At 35.9% G+C, this 14,389-nt stretch overlaps 1 protein-coding gene across 1 annotated transcript; it reads right to left on the bottom strand.

Moving 5' to 3' along the window:
* Positions 1-4,318: 4,318 nt before the first annotated feature.
* Positions 4,319-6,185, bottom strand: LOC109208093 (NAC domain-containing protein 83-like). The gene is made up of 3 exons (XM_019371118.1): positions 5,724-6,185; positions 4,855-5,135; positions 4,319-4,730 (listed from the first exon to the last, which is right to left on the bottom strand). The coding sequence occupies exons 1-3, from the start codon at positions 5,902-5,904 to the stop codon at positions 4,431-4,433; spliced, it is 762 nt and encodes a 253-aa protein (XP_019226663.1). The 5' UTR covers positions 5,905-6,185; the 3' UTR covers positions 4,319-4,430.
* Between the last annotated feature and the right edge of the window lie 8,204 nt (positions 6,186-14,389).

Below are 14,389 nucleotides of genomic sequence, written 5' to 3'. Positions count from 1 at the left end.
TGCAGATATGGCTTATAATATAATCCTAGGAAGACCATAGATTCACGATATGGATGTTGTACCGTCCACATTGCATCAAGTTATCAAATTTCCATCACAGTGGGGGATTCGTCAAATCCGCGGAGATCAACAAGCTTCTAGAAGTATCAATTCAGTGGTGGCTACCAGCACGGTAAACGATGTTGCAGGCGAGAAATAGCAGTTACAGAGTTTAGTTGAGGATGTTGTAATACAAACCTCAACTGAAGGCATTCTAGGACAAATTGATGTTGAATCGAGACCCGATGTTATTCAAGAGCTAGAAGATTATGAAAATATTAAGACAAATACCAAAGAACTCGAAGCGCTGGTGCTATTTAAATACTGGCCAGACAAAAAAGTTTACATCGGAGAATATCTGAGCACATAAATGAAAGGTAAGGTAATTGAATTTTTAAAAGCTAACGCACATTCCTTTGCTTGGTCGCATTCAGATATGACAGGTATACCACCGTAGGTGATGACTCACAAACTGAATGAGGACCCCTCATATCCACCTGTCAAGCAGAAGAAGAGGAAGCAGGGATCCTTCAAAAATCAAGTGATCCTAGATGAGGTACAAAAGCTTTTAAAAATTGGGTCAATACGAGAGGTAAAATATCCTAACTGGCTAGCTAATACTGTGGTAGTACCAAAAATGAATGGAAAATGGCGAGTTTGCGTAGATTACACTGACTTAAATAAAGCTTGTCCTAAAGATTCATTCCCTTTATCGCACATAGATCAACTAATTGATTCTACCGCAGGACATGAGCTGTTAAGTTTTTTAGATGCATACTCAGAATATAACCAGATAAAGATGGATCCTATAGATGAAGAAAAAATATCATTTATCACAGACAGGGGGACTTACTGTTACAAAGTCAGGCCCTTTGGTCTAAAAAATGATGGAGCCACGTTCCAAATATTGGTAACTAAAATGTTTCAAGAACATCTGGGAAAGACTATGGAAGTATACATTGACGATATGCTAGTCAAATCGGCACAGGCGGGAGATCATTTCCAACGTTTGTAGATACTTTCCAAATTCTCCTCAAATACAATATGAAGCTAAATCCAGAAAAATGTATTTTTCGCGTATCTTCAGGTAAGTTTTTAGGTTTTCTTGTTTCTAACAGGGGAATTGAAGTAAATCCTGAACAAATCAAATTTATCGAGGAAGTACCGGATGTACTCACAAGCAAAAAAGAAGTACAGAGATTAACAGGAAGAATAGCAGCCCTGGGAGATATATTTCAATATCATCGAAAAAGAGTTTTAAATTCTTTTCAGTATTGAAAAAGTAGAATCATTTTGAATGGACTGATGAATGCCAACAAGCCCTCAAGGACCTAAAATCGTATCTGTCAAATCCACCTTTGCTAGCCAAACCAAAAGACGGAGAAAGGCTGTTTATCTACCTTGTTGTGTCAGAGGTGGCGGTAAGTGCGGTGCTCGTACGAGAGGATAAAGGTAAACAATCTCCAATATATTATGTTAGTAAATCTTTGTTAGATGCTGAGACATGAAGCCCTCATCTAGAAAGCTTGCTTTAGCATTAATTATGGCATATAGAAAGTTGAGACCTTATTTTCAATGTTATCCTATCTCTAAAATGACTGCTTTCCCCCCTGAGAAATAAATTGCATACACAAGAACTATCCGGTAGGTTAGCTAAGTGGTCAATAGAACTCAGTGAGTATGATATCATATATTAGCCCAGAACTACAATAAAATCGCAGGTTTTAGCAGATTTCAGCACGAATTTAATTCCTAAAGCAGAGTTACAGGTATTTACCGGATCTAATCCGGGGACTTGAATTTTATTTACTGACTGTTCCTCGAGTGTTAAAGGAGCGGGCCTAGGTATTTTTTTAATTCCACCTTCAGGGGAAGTCATAAGACAAGCAATAAAATGTTATGCAGAGTACGAAGCTGTGATTGCAGGTCTGGAATTAGCACGAGAACTTGGCATAGAACATATTGTAATCAAAAGTGACTCGCAGCTAGTAGTTAACCAAATGCAGGGAACTTACATAGAAAGAGAGGCACGAATGCAACAATACTTGGAAAATGTACGGGAATTAGTCAAACAATTTCAATCATTGAAGGTTGTCCAAATACCCAGGGAGGAGAATGCAGAGGCAGATGCGTTGGCCAATCTTGCGTCTGTTATGGAGATAACGAATGCCGAAAACGCTATTGCAATACATTTGTTTCATTCGGCACTCGACCAAGGCAAGAACGAGGTAAATTTTAATAATTTAACTTGGGATTGGAGGAACGAGTTTGTGAACTTTTTGCAGTACGGAATCTTACCCGAAGACAAGAAGAAGTCACAGATACTTCACCAAAAAGCCGCCTGGTATTGTTTAATTGGTGGAAAATTATACCGAAAGATGTTCGGTGGACCTTTAGCACGGCGCCTTGGTCCCTCACAAATAGAATATGTGATGAGGGAAGCACATGAGGGTCACTACGGCAATCATGCTGGGGGAAGATCATTGGTGAAGACTTTAATAAGAGCGGGATACTTTTGGCCAAAAATGGAGGAGGAAGCAGAAAACTTTGTAGCCAAGTACGATAAATGTCAACAATATGCCAATAACATGCATCGCCCAGCAGAATTGTTACATTCAGTTATCTCGCCATGGCCTTTCATGAAGTGGGGCATGGAAACCGTAAGTCCGTTACCTCAAGCTGAAGGTTAGGTACGGTTTCTATTAGTTTTAACGGATTATCCTTCAAAATGGGTAGAAGCAGGAGCTTTCAAACAGGTGCGAGAAAAAGAAGTCAGGGACTTTATTTGGCAAAACATTATCTGTCGTTTTGGAGTTCCAAAGGAAATCGTGTGTGACAATGGCCCACAATTCATAGGCACGAAAATCACAGAGTTCTTTCAGAGTTAGCAGATTAAATGGATTACATGGTGCGCCTTACCTTTCCGTAGCCAATGGGCAAGCTGAGTCAACAAACAAAGTTATTATTAATAATTTGAAAAAGAGACTATAAGAATCAAAAGGCAAGTGCCAGAAGTGTTACTAGGAGTATTATGGGCTTATCGAACAACAGCAAAATAAGTACGGGCGAGACTCCATTTTCACTCGTCTATGGCACTGAAGCCCTAATTCCAGTAGAAATAGGTGAACCAAGTACGAGATACACACATGCTACTACGGAATCAAATGAAGAAAAAATGCAAACGAATCTAGATTTATTAGAGGAAAGGAGAGAAGCAACGCTAATAAGGATGGCTGTTCAAAAACAGATGATTGAACGATATTACAACAGGAAAGAAAATATGAGATACTTCAAGATTGGGGACTTCGTCCTCAAAAAGGTGTTTCGATCAACAAAATCGGCTAATGCGGAAAAGTTAAGTCCAAATTGGGAAGGCCCTTATAGGGTTTGAGGCATCACTGGAAAGGGAGCATATGAGTTGGAGACCATGAATGGCTGCATACTACCATCAAATTGGAACGTTGTTGATTTGAAAAAGTATTACTTCTAGACAAAGAAAATACCCATGGTCAGGTATCACTCAGATATAATTTTATTTTGTTCTTTTGAATTTTACTAACAATTTTAGATGATATGCAAAAAGCTAGCCCGTACCAAATGATGATATTAGACCCGAAAGACACGCGAAATACTGAATTATTCTCAGTCTAGGTTACAACCTTTCTGATGGAAAAAAAGGGGTTAAGCAGTCATCATCTAAATGTATATCTCCGAGTCTCGTGTGTATTTTCCTTTTCATGGAATGGACCAAAAAGAAGGAGCAATCCGGTGTTCAAGATTTCATACTTCAAAGCTCTAACACTTGGGGGACTATACATATAGACAAAGAAGTAAAAGAGCCAAAAATCAAGCCTGAATCAAAAACCTTGAAGCAACCTTGAGAAGGTGTAAACTCGCAAGAAGGATACAAGATACGTTCCAAGTTCCTACGAGTTTTAGGTTAAGGACAAAATTCAGCCACGAGATAATAAACCCGATTTTGCATGTGAAAATCCGCTAAAAAAACAGTTGTGGGAGTATTGTACGAATAATAGTGAAATTCATATCCAATGCCAAATGTCCATTTTTGTTTCTCGCAGATACAGTCACAACCATTATTCGCTTGTCTATATAGTTAAAATGTTTTCTGAAAATACGCATTTATATTAAGTTCCAATACTGCTACAGAAGTGGGCGCATCTAATGGCTAAAAGTTTTGAATCGGCATGTGTGTTGTATATTTATATTAATTATATTATTATCGGGTCTCGTTTGCTCCGATATAGTGATGAGATGAAGAAAGTCGAAATCTAGATGCTTATTCCAATGGAATGCCACGGGAAAATCGAATTTAGCACTTGAAATTAAGGTAAAAATAAGAAAAGAAAAAAAAGAAGGAAAGGCCATCTATTCTAAGGACATTGTTTTCTTCTAGTAAAACTATTAAAGCTGCTGCTACTTTCTTCGTGATCATCAGATTCATTAGCAGTCAGCTCAGTGATCCCACTGGAACCAGAAAATGACGTTGAAGCTGGAACTGATCCATTCAAATCTTCCCTCTCTCTGGCCATAAAATCGTAAAAGACTGCCTTCTTCTTATTCCCTGAATTTGCACTTGTGTTTCTGCTATTAAACACCTGATGTGTTATGTCCTCCTCCTTATTTTTACCATCTTTTCTCTTTAAGAATATGCGGCAGAGAACCCAGTTTTCCTGCACCAGATTAATTCACCAAGTTAATATAGAGGTGTTTGATTTGAAGCAAGTTTTAAGAAAAAAAGACTTTTGAAGATTTGGAGAGGAAAACTATGGGAGCCTAAAATAAGCAAAAATTCACCTGCGTAAGGTTGTTGTTGGGTAGGATTGAAATAGTTTCAAGATTAGGAAGACGATACTCGTGCATAATCCAATTGGTTCTGCAACCATGTGGAGATTTGCCTCTATAGAAGACAAGAGTTTTCTTCAATCCTACCAATTGTTGGCCCTTGCAACTCACTATTTGCTTGTCAATTCCTGTTGCCTTCCAATAGCCTGAGTTCGTTGCTCTATTTGACCTGTTCCCATTTGGATACTTCACCTCCCTTGTGCTAAAAAAGTACCTTTCTTCCTCCAAATCACCTGAACTCATGTTCAAAATACAAATTCAGCCCAATTTTAGTCTTAACAAATTTATTTAATATGTTCAAATTATTTATTTATTAATTTATAACTCAATAACTTAAAATGACTAAAATCCTGAACCCAGAAACTTCAGATTCTAAAGAAATTGCTCTCTAGCTTCCTTATCCAAGATAATCAAGTTTTTTTGTGCTTTGGGTTTACTTTCTTTTTTCCCCTAGTACTACTTGATCATTTCACAATTTATTTTTAACAAAAAAAAAAAAAAAGAAATAGAGAAGGAAGAGAGGTTGATTCAGATTGGGTGGGTGAGTTACGATTTTCATTAATCATTATTTGATTCAAATATACTTTGGACGAGTTGGGTCATGATAATTTTATTGTTTTGACTCGTTTGACTTGTCCAAATTTGAAATAACCTGCCAATTAGCCACCTCTGCTCAAAATCATAACTTGAATAATTTTTCTCTTTTAAGAGGCTATACTTGACACTAATTATGCCATTAATTTTGAACACCATATGATTAATTTGAAAAAAAACTCAAATGCTTTGGGACATGAACACATTTCTTATGGGTGTGAACGGACCTGGCAAATCCCAAGGATCAGACTTGTGAATTTCCACCTCAGGGATGATAGAGGCTGGCAAGGGGAAAGACAAGACCTTACGCTTTAAATACTGAACTACAAGCTCTTCATCAGTTGGACGAAACCTAAATCCAGGAGGCAATCTCAGTATACCATTCTTCACAAAATTAAGCTTCTCCATCCACAAAAAAGAAGAAGAATTAATATAATTGCAACTTAAAAATAAAACAATATATAAGTACTTAATAGTATTATTCAAAATCTGCCATTTGCAAATTGTAGAATGAGTTAATAGACAAAAGAAAGAAGAGAGAGACAAGAACAAGAACAAGAACAAGAACAAGAGGAGAAGTAGGTAGGGGGTGTGGTATGTTAAGAGGGAAAGTGTGGTTTCTTTATAGTAATTGAAGAAAGGAGAGGAGATTTTTGATTTTAGAAAGATAAGGGAATAGAATATGGACGACCCATTTTGCGTAAATTAGACTCAATCTCCTTTGCTTTGACGCTTCTCTTTTCAAATACTATCTATTTAGGTCCACATTTTTTCTAAATTCATCTACCAATTAAGCATTTGAAGTTTATGATTCCATGTAATGACCTCAAGATAATATATATTTGGATTCAAAATTAAATATTTACTAACTTTTTTTAATCTATATAGACTTTGGACAAAATTACAACAGGTAAAAATACATGGTAGATGTGCCCTTTTATATATATATATATATATATATATATATATATATATATATATACATATATATATATTATTCGATGTTTGCACCAAATTAAATAATATAGTTTAAGAATCACACGTTAAAGTAAGTTATGCATTTTAATTTGTCAGTTTGATTCGAACACTAACAAGTTGTTTAGTTTAAAACTTTTTACACAAAAATTAGTAGTACATGAATTAATAATGTTAGGGTTATGATATAGAGATTATTTTTTCTTAGGCATTTAGCTTTTATACCAAAAATGGGATATATATAGAGAGTTGATAATTGTTTCAGGGAACAAACAAAAGGTAATTTTGTCTTTTAGTGATTATCCATACTTAATCCATGTATTGTTATCCCATGTTATATTAGGTATAAATAAGATAACTATTGTTGTATTAAATTATACTTTGATTTACTATTTAAAAATTGTTATAGGGAAAAAATGACTTAACCACCAAGTAACAAATCCTAAAATCTCTCTAAAATATAGACATTCACCTTAAATACAATTCTATTTATAACAATTCTCTCTCTTTCTTTGCAATAATTCTTTTTTACTCTTTTATAACAAAAATTAAAATATAAAGTAAACGCTGAATAAAGCAATATCAAATTTCATACCAAATTTATTTCATCTTTATATCACACACTAAACAAGTCTGCATGTTAAGAATTTACCCTTAAGTGCATGTCTTTTTTTATCCTTGAAAAGATTAAGTTACGTATAGACAATAAGGAATTACAACTGAATTGAGATTAGTTGATAACAGAGTTATATGTCTTGTGATATATCTCTCTCCGAATGTGCAAAACTCAATAATTCGAAGTCTGATTTTAATTGGAAAAGCCTCGAACTTTTTGACAATGATTATCGCACGCGTGTAACTCATTGGACAAAAGTTTTCTTTTAAGCATTTATTAAATTATAATTAATTACTCCTCAAAAAGAATATTTTATGTATGATATTGATGTATTTATTTTGTGTAGTATAATTCTTTTTGGGAAAAAAGAAGAGTAATATTTAATTTTTTTTAATTATTTTTAATTCCTAATTTTCCTCATGCTATATGACAATGTCGTCGTTTTATTCCATTGTTTTGGTGAAAGTTGAAATCATTTTGCATATTCATATTGCAGAGACTGAAGTGAAATAAAAAAAAAAAAAAAAAAAAAGTAGAATTTGTGTGCAGAAATTACTGGACGGTGGGAGGACTTCAAAAGCATGAATTGGGTAAATTTTGGACCAAAAAGGTAAGAAAGTTTTGTTAATGTGTTAAAAATTAGGCCACACAAAAGTGGTAAAAAGAGTTTCCTGCTTCGTAAGGATGAAGTCACCATATGTCACACCTAACAGCTGGAGCTCCTCATGTACCCTTGGCATTGATTACTTGTACTTCAAACTTTAGTGCATTGACTGCATTCATATCCATCAACTTTTTGAATTATTGTTTCAACACCACAGTGAATCACTTGATCATAGGTTCGATCCCTAACTACAATATTTAGGGTTAATACATCTATTTCAATTTTAGTAAGCAGATATACTTGACACTTGTGCTTGTAGATTATAGGCTGACCGATGAATTAGCCAAAAATCACACAAAATATTCACTATCATGAAAATTATTGCAGATCAACTGGACAAGTAAAATTAGTTTACTCAAGTTAGAGAAGTTCAACTAATTTTTCGTACACACTTGATTTTATAAGTTTCCATCGTCAAGAAATATTCTAAGAAAGTAATGATGTAAATTGTCTTAATCTAAAACTGCTTCAGTACTATTTTCCCAGCATAATACTTCCACAAGGGATTCAATTGAACCCTTACAAACCATATAATTCCATCCCTAAATTCAGAAAAAGAATGAATGCAAGAAAGAAGTGCCTATGAGAATGGACAGAAAGAATACTTAATTGTTGTTTTATTATAAGTCATATTTTTTTAAATATAAAAATAAAGATGTGAAATTGTTTGCAGAATTAAGTGTAAATAGCTAATCCGTGAAATTAGTCAAGATATGCACGAGTTGTCTCTGTTACGCCTCATGTTTTCGTACATAGAATACGTCGTAAGTCAATTGATGTTTAGATATAAAATATAAAGTTTGGGAAAAATTGGATTTAACTTACGAAAAAATCGAGCTAAGATTTGCCTTGTAACGAGCCGTTTTGAGAAATTAAATTCGTAAGCTTTATGATGTTATTTTGGGGCATACCTCATACCAAAATTAAGGTCTTGGAACCTAGTTTCCAACGGTCCAAACCATTTATTCGTACGACATCGGGGTTGAGGAATATGGATTTTTAAAGTTAGGGTCGCCAAGTCATGTTTTAGAGAAACTGGCAGGTTTATAGGCCAAGTTGCGACGCAGTTTTCTCCCATTCTATTGAGAGTTACAACTAGATATTTATATGGAATTAAAGCTCCATGTGTCTAGTTTCTAACTCTTAAAACCGTTTGTCAATACGATATCAGAGTAGAGAGATACAAGTGTCCGAAGTTGCACTGCTCAAGTTGCCAAGCATGCAGCTTACCCACCTGCTTGGTGAATTGAGGCGGTGGGCTTATAAGTTGTCTTTACCCATTACAATTCGTCAATATCCAGAGATTTCTTACACCAAAAAACTCTCAAGCTCTCCAAGAACTGGTCCAAGATCCCAAGAACCAAACTCAAGAGAAATCAACACAAATCATCATCAAAGGTGTTAAAGACTCCAAGAGAATGCTTCTATGATGTTGTGGTGTGATTGAGGGCTATTCTGAGCTAAGTTGAGATAGGGTTTCGAGTTATAGCTGCTGTACAAGGTATGTATAACATCTTCTTGATTGTTCCTAAGGTTAATCTTGTGTTGGTTGTGTTGTTTGAGTGAAAAACCATAAGATAGCACTTGAAAGAACGTGGGATATGGTAGTCTTTTGGTTGGACTGTTTTGTGGCTAAATATATGGTTTGTGATGGCTGGAAATTATGTGAAATAATTTAATAATATTGTGGCTGCTGTTGTTAAGCTTTTCTAGGTGTTAATTAAGTTGATTGCAGAAGAAAAGATGAAAAACAAGTGATTGACGATAAAAAATTAAGGTGCTAGACGTATGGGGCTGTTTTGGAAGGTATTTTATGGATGTTTTAAACTAGAAATAATATGGTACATATAAGTATGATGTTCTAAAGGTTGTAAGCTAAATTATGGAATAAGAGTTGGATTCAGTTTATATCTTGTTATGAGAAAAAACGAGCTCGCCACTCAATATGATTGTTAAGATAATTGGAGAAACTCATATTAGATTATATTGTTGTTGTTGCTAGTGTTGGTTATAGTTGTTGTTGTTGGGATATTGATGACCCTTAGTGGTCTTTGGGATGTATTAAAAAAATAGGGGAGTTGCTGCCCGATCTTCCTTAAGTCATACGACTAGCCAAATATGATGGTACGACATTATATGTTAACGGCAATATCATTTCACTTATTGTAGATACAAGAAGTTGTGGTGAGCTTGGTCGAATAATAAGGAAGATGTCATGACCCAAACCTATGGACCGTAACAGGCACCCGGTACCTTACTCAACCGAGTACCAACATAACATATCTTTCTTATCATACTTTCATTGGCAAATGGGCCAAACGGACCGTCATGGGCTAGCCAGTATAAACATAGGAGAATACTCAATATAGGACGACCTAACCTAATATAAACACTTATACATGTGACATACGGGCCTATAAGGCAACATAACCATTTCTAAACTCAAAACATAGGCCAGCAAGGCCATAAAAGTATCTGTATACATGACTTCTGTCTACAAGCCTCTAAGAGTACATAAGTATCACAATGATCGGGACTGAGCCCCACCATACCAATCAATACATGTCTTAATTATACTGACCAAATAAGCAACTCCGAAGCAAATGGAGTGTACCAAAATCTTCCGCTGAGCTGATAGCCTACTTGGAGGACTCTCGACCTGTCTATCGGGACCTGCGGACATGAAACGCAGCGTCCCCAAGCAAAAGGGACGTCAGTACAAATAATGTACTGAGTATGTAAGGAATGAAAATTAGTAATAATAGACATGAGAGAAACATGGAGTAAAAGACTCGACGTGTAAGTCTAAAAAGCTCTGTGAATCATTTAATATTATAATGTCATGCATATGCGTATAAATGTTATGCCATGCATCGGTATATGCGTTCATAACATCATCAAGGATCTGAGGGCATCCCATCATATCATCTCGGCTACTGTGGGCAAAATCATCAACGTATACCAGCTGATCAGGTGGTGGTGCGTATATATTTCCGTAACCTTTTCCCATATCCCATATACATACATACATACATACATACATACATACATACATATATATATATATATATATATATATATATATATATATATATATATATATATATATTCGCATATATAACACCATCTGGTCATGGGTCAATGTACATGTATGAATGAATGCAATGCATGAGAAGTACGTACGTCAATAANGATGTCAGTAGAAATAATGTACCGAGTATGTAAGGAATGAAAATCAGTAAATAATAGACATGAGAGAAACATGGAGTAAAAGACTCAACATGTATAACTGAATAACTTTGTGAATCATTCAGTATTATAATGTCATGCATATGCGTATGAATGTCATACCATGCATGGGTATATGCGTTCATAACATCATCAAGCCTCTAAGGGCATCTCATCATATCATCTCGTCCACTGTGGGTAAATCATCAACGTATACCAGCTGATTAGGTGGTGGTGCGTATATAACACGTAACCTTTCCGTTATCCCATATATATATATATATATATATATATATATTCGCATATATAACACCATCTGGTCATGGGTCAATGTACATGTATGAATGAATGCAATGCATGAGAAGTACGTACGTCAATAAAAAATTTCGAAATGTCATGAGACCATTATGTCTCTGTTTATTATCATAAAATAAACTTTATCAACTTACGTATTCTCTGAGACCCATGAACAGACGATAAAATAATAAGACATATGGGAATTCAAGAACATATGCATTTCTAGCATTTCTATGAATAGAGTCATTTTAAAGAAGTTGTGCATTTGCTCGTTTCGTTTGTATCGTATGGATCATGCCAAAAGGAAAGAGGGAATAGCCTTAACATAACTGAGCCGATTCTCTTGACAATCACTCTAATACACGTCAATTGCGACAAAACACGTAACGACGGATCGAAGTAGGGAAAAATCCGTATGTTGTTCTTGAGAAAGATTGTACCGTGCTTCCTTAGAATCACATTTTATGCTACCGTAGTGTTATAATTGCTGCCACGTGGGGTGGGGGTGGGGGCTTTGTCCCCACGTACAATTATCCACAAATCCTTAATTACATGGTTAATCTCCCATTAAACCAATAATTAACCAATTACCCACATAATTAAGAATTGTCTCAAATTACTTAAAATACCACTCACTTTTAACATACCTTATATACTTCACTATCATGGTCATGTGGTACCTTGTATGGCACTAGTCCATAAACACCGGGTATTAGAGCTCGGGCCGTATTTTAATCCAAATTGACAAACTTTGACGAAATTTATTTTCTTCGATTTGCTTACCCTCTCACCTTCACGAATTTACTCATCACTTGTTTGAAATAGCATAATGATTATAATCTTAAAATAATTTTATTCCCGAACTTACGTCAATTAACTTACGATGAAACTTTAACATACGGAAATGCGGGATGTAACCTCTCATTTCCGAGATTCCCGGTACCTTACTCAACCGAGTACCAACGTAACGCATCTCTTATTACATCATCATAGTAAAGTCATATTATAACATAACTCTTACTTTGATTTATCGTTGCGGAGGCCTGCTACCAAATTCCAGCTTAGTCCCGTTGCTTATCCTATATGTATAAGTCTAAGTCCTTTAATGCTTCCTCATTACTGTTCATCTTAAGAATCACGACCTAATCTAATTTTATACTTTGTAACTTTTATCCATCCATTGTTGATTCACCTCAATATCGATCTATAATCTACCACTGATAACTGAAACTTCTTAGGTAATACCTTGCCACTAGGGCTTGCGTCTCATTGGGGAACATCTGAAGTAGTACTGATTTCTATTACTCTAGGGTCTAACTTTTCCTTTTGGTAATCACGTTAGAGTCACGAACTTATTTTTAGAAATGAGGATATGACTTTATGGCCTATACTCTTTTGGTTCCTCAAGGTTGTCACCTCTCATATTTTCCTTCACTTGACTATAGACTCTATAATACTCATCTTTTTGATCTACCGTTGTCATCCATGTATCACATCTTACTCATAATGCTTCCTCAACTCTCCTCTTTTTTTTCCACTAACATCTCTGTCTATCACTTTATTTTGAAAACTCCAACAAGACATTCTATTGCTTTTTGCTCCTCTCGCTCCATCCCCTGGCTCTTCGGGTTGCCTAACAATCTCACTCAAGTAGGGACGGGAGCCACACTAAGATAATATTTATCCCTTCTATGCTTCTAGTGCCTATCTTTGTAGTGCTCATATCTAGTTGTACTACTTTAGAGTGCACCATCTAGGTGTCTCACAAGGAGATTTATTAGCACATTTGCAATATCCTTCGGAACAGTCAAGTAACGCAAACAATCTATCCTTCATTTTGGTTACTCTAACCCTAGCGGGATCCTGGTATCCCACCCTTCTCTTAAACCATATCTATTAGCTCCCATAGGGTACAACTGAGATGGGTGTGGCCAATTGTACATACATCTATTACTGTCGAAGGTAACTTAAAATGCTTATATTTCTCTGCCTGAATTGTAAATACTGATAATGTTCATTAACTGGGCGCCTCGTACCCTTCTTCACCTTGCTTCTTTTACTTGTTGAAACTTGTATCTATCTTTTGAATCTCTTATCGCTTTTCACCATATGAGTGGATAGATATTCCTACCTTAAGGCCCCCTATTAAGAAGCTTACACATCTTAGTACACACATGATCTGCTGAATACCTCATATTTATCCATCATAAGCATGATCCAAAAATCGAGTCCCTATGACTCAACTCTTCCACAACTATATCTCTTACCAACATCTTTCTGGATGTAGGTATCGTCGTATCACGAATAAGATAGAGTTTAGGAAATTTAGTTCTTACAACTGAGCTCTATCACACGATCTAGAGTACTAAGAAAGAGTGACAGTCCTAAATGCCCTGTAGCCTCCTGCTTATAAGTGTGGTGCACGACACACCCATAAAAGAGACTCTACTAGACATGGCTTGTAGACTCCCTAGGACAGAACTGCTCTGATACCACTTTGTCATGCCCCAAACCTAGGGAGCCGTGGCTGGCACTCGGTGCCGTACTGGCCCGAGCGAACCATTCTGTAACTCATTCTTTCTGTGACCATCGTGGGCCAACATGGAAACAATTCGTAGTGCATAACTATTAGTCGGCGAACACTATATCAATAAACTATCGTTCTTAAAACATGAATACATATGAATCGAGGCCTCTAACATACTGTACAAAATGAAACTCTGTCTACAAAGCCTCTAAGAATATTTGACATCAAATGGGATAGGGTACCGGCCACCTATAAGTCTATAGAAAAATTCTGACACGATGACTGATAAACTCGGTTGAACTCCGAATAAGGTGGAGTCTTACCGATCCTTCGCTAAATGCTAACCTCGTCTACTATGAGGGCTCATCAAACTGTTTGTCTATACCTGCAGGCATGAATGCAGCGTCCCCAACAAAAGGACGTCAGTACGAATAATGCACTGAGTATGTAAGGCACATAAATAAGTATATAAAAGACATGGAAGAAACATGGAGCAAATGATTTAACCTGTAAGTCTGGGTAGCTCTGTAAATCATGAAATACTTATAGTGTCATGCATATGCGTAAGAATGTCATGTCGTGCATA

This window comes from Nicotiana attenuata, unplaced genomic scaffold (assembly GCF_001879085.1).
Source record: "Nicotiana attenuata strain UT unplaced genomic scaffold, NIATTr2, whole genome shotgun sequence".
Taxonomy (NCBI): Eukaryota; Viridiplantae; Streptophyta; class Magnoliopsida; order Solanales; family Solanaceae; genus Nicotiana; species Nicotiana attenuata.
This window is presented reverse-complemented; position numbering and strand designations above follow the sequence as displayed.